Source organism: Oratosquilla oratoria, chromosome 14 (assembly GCF_046742065.1).
Source record: "Oratosquilla oratoria isolate Oo_2021 chromosome 14, ASM4674206v1, whole genome shotgun sequence".
Classification (NCBI taxonomy): Eukaryota; Metazoa; Arthropoda; class Malacostraca; order Stomatopoda; family Squillidae; genus Oratosquilla; species Oratosquilla oratoria.
The window spans coordinates 49,136,734-49,139,233 of NC_134790.1; the positions used below are offsets into that span (position 1 = coordinate 49,136,734).

The 2,500-nt window shown below is 38.4% G+C and overlaps 3 protein-coding genes across 3 annotated transcripts; 2 read left to right on the forward strand and 1 right to left on the reverse strand.

Annotated features, from left to right (window-relative positions):
- Positions 1-44: 44 nt before the first annotated feature.
- On the reverse strand, positions 45-644 carry LOC143032650 (uncharacterized). The gene has a single exon (XM_076197528.1). It carries the CDS (start codon positions 642-644, stop codon positions 45-47), a length of 600 nt encoding a protein of 199 aa, XP_076053643.1.
- Positions 645-1,163: 519 nt separating this feature from the next.
- On the forward strand, positions 1,164-1,490 carry LOC143032651 (uncharacterized). The gene has a single exon (XM_076197530.1). The coding sequence runs from the start codon at positions 1,164-1,166 to the stop codon at positions 1,488-1,490; it is 327 nt and encodes a 108-aa protein (XP_076053645.1).
- Positions 1,491-1,529: 39 nt separating this feature from the next.
- LOC143032652 (uncharacterized) lies at positions 1,530-1,910 on the forward strand. The gene has a single exon (XM_076197531.1). The coding sequence runs from the start codon at positions 1,530-1,532 to the stop codon at positions 1,908-1,910; it is 381 nt and encodes a 126-aa protein (XP_076053646.1).
- Positions 1,911-2,500: the final 590 nt, after the last annotated feature.

The following is a 2,500-nucleotide window of genomic DNA, read 5'->3' on the forward strand; positions in this document are numbered from 1 at the left end:
CACAACCTGGGACCACCTTCCTGCATTCTCCTTTCACGTCATCTCTAAGGTGGGGATATAGTGTCCTCGTCTGCCTCATGCACGAAAGAAAACGTACAAACACTAGCGACAGTTTCACACACCGGGTTCGGTTTCCTCCCTCGATACAATTTCAGCATGTTAACATGACATAACTGTTGACTCCGTCTCCCATCTGGAGTGGCAACAATGTAGTTAAGTTCCCCTAGTCGTTTCAATACCACGTATGGTCCACTGAACTTGGCCCTTAAGGGGTTCCCTTGAAAAGGTAGCAATACCAACACTTTATCACCGGGATAAAATTCCTGCACGTTGGCATTTCTGTCATAGTGTTGTTTCATTCTTTCCTGAGCACTCCTAAAACTTTCTCTGGCCATTTTCCAACATGCGGCCAACTTACCTTTCATATCAGTCACCGACTTCAACATGTCCTTGGAGGCAGAACTATGCTCTTTCAATAAGCACTCTTTCAGGACTTTAAGAGGTCCTCGAACCTCGTCTCCGAACACTAATGCAAGAGGTGAGAGGCCCAACGATTTGTTAGGTACCTCGCGCATGGCAAGTAACAAATAAGGTAAGGCTTGGTTCCATCCTGTATCATTTTCTAAACACCGCTTCTTTAACATTGTATTTTATGTTTGGTGGTACCGTTCAAGGGCACCTTGACTTTGGGGATGGTAAGCACAATTAAAGATAAAGAAGACGAGTTGTTAACAGATACATAAAAGATCGACCAGAGAGGGAAAGATTATTTTTCTGATTTTCTAAACCCATTAGCTAATACTGAACTATGGAACTCTTGGAAGAAAACCTAGTAGTTGTTTTGAGTAGAGGAGAAATCGGGGATGGTATAACACGAGTAGAGATTAGTGATGCAATAAAGAAAATAAGAAATGGAATGAGTCCTGGCTGTGATGGGATACCTGCTGAACTGCTGAAAAATAATAAAGATATAGTGGACTGGCTTTACCAGATTTTCAACGTAGCATGGTACGATGCCGGGTGCCCGGTGACTGGTGTAAAGTGGTTATCTGTAAGATATTTAAAAAAGGTGGTCGAAACGAATGCAAAAATTATAGAGGAATTACCGAATTAACACATATCGGAAAATATACGAAATCATTTTAGAGAAAAGACTAAGAGATATGGTAGAGGAAAAGCTTGAGGAAAGCCAGTATGGATTTAGACCACAGAGAGGAAAGACAGAAATAATTTTTACACTGAGGATGATCATGGAAAAGTGTTGGGAATGGGCTAAAGATATTTATATTGTTTTTATCGATCTAGAAAAGGCCTTTGATCGAGTGCTAAGAAACAATTTGTGGGACATATTAGCAGATCCTGATTACGAAATGAAACCCAAACTTGCTAGAGCAATCAAGAGTTTGTACAGAAATTGTAAAAGTGCAGTAAGGACACAGCAAGAAGATAACTTGTTTAGTGTTTCTACTGGGGTTCGACAAGGTGGATAAATCTCGCCACTGCTTTTTATTCTGTACATGGATAAAACCATGAAGAGTCTTAAAAATGACGCGGATGAAATATTAACCTTAGCATATACCGATGATATTGCACTCATAGCAAATACTCCTATTGCACTCCAAAGAGCGATGGACAATTGGAATGAAAAGCTAAAAGCCATGGGCATTAAAATAAACAAAAATAAGACAGAAGTCGTGGTGGTTTCGAGAGAAAGATACTATATGGAAACAGAAATTAGAATTGAAGGAGTCCCATTAAAGTTAGTAGAAAATTTCAAGTATTTAGGAGTAAACGTTAATGAAAAATGTGACATAGGAAGAGAAATAAACAACAGAATTGGCGACTACATTAAAAGTCTACGACTCTTGTGCCCACTGCTAAAGGAGAAAAAGTATACCAACCAGGTTTAAAGTCTTGATTTACAAAACGATACTAAGGCCTTTGTTAACTTATGGATCAGAAATATGGACGTTGACAGCTAAGCTAACGAGTAAGATTCAAGCGGTAGAAATGCGAGTCCTACGCCTCATTAAGGGAATAACAAGGAGACGTCGGGGGAGAAATGCTGATGTCCAGGAGGAGCTTAGTGTGGAACCAATATTAACATTTGTGGAGAGAAGTCAATTGAGATGGTATGGACACGTGATGAGGATGGACATAGAAAGGTACTCTCTAAGGTATTACCTCTGAGCACCGAAAGGGACAAGGTCAAGAGGGAGACCCAGGAAAAGATGGAAGGATGGAATTAGAGAAGCAACAGAAACGAGATGAGAGACGATGGAGACGATAGAAGATGAATAGAGGTACGGAGATCAAACCCAATGAAGTATGGTTAGAAGGTGTGATGAGAATATATATATATATATATATATATATATATATATATATGTATATATATATATATGTATATATATATATATATATATATATATATATATATATATATATATATATACATATTTATATTTGAGAAATTCACTAGTGAACAGCGACATCAATC

Bases quoted from the DNA above. Each gene is read 5' to 3' on its own strand.
- LOC143032650 (XM_076197528.1), bottom strand. From the start codon at position 644: ATGTTAAAGAAGCGGTGTTTAGAAAATGATACAGGATGGAACCAAGCC.
- LOC143032651 (XM_076197530.1), top strand. From the start codon at position 1,164: ATGGTAGAGGAAAAGCTTGAGGAAAGCCAGTATGGATTTAGACCACAG.
- LOC143032652 (XM_076197531.1), top strand. From the start codon at position 1,530: ATGAAGAGTCTTAAAAATGACGCGGATGAAATATTAACCTTAGCATAT.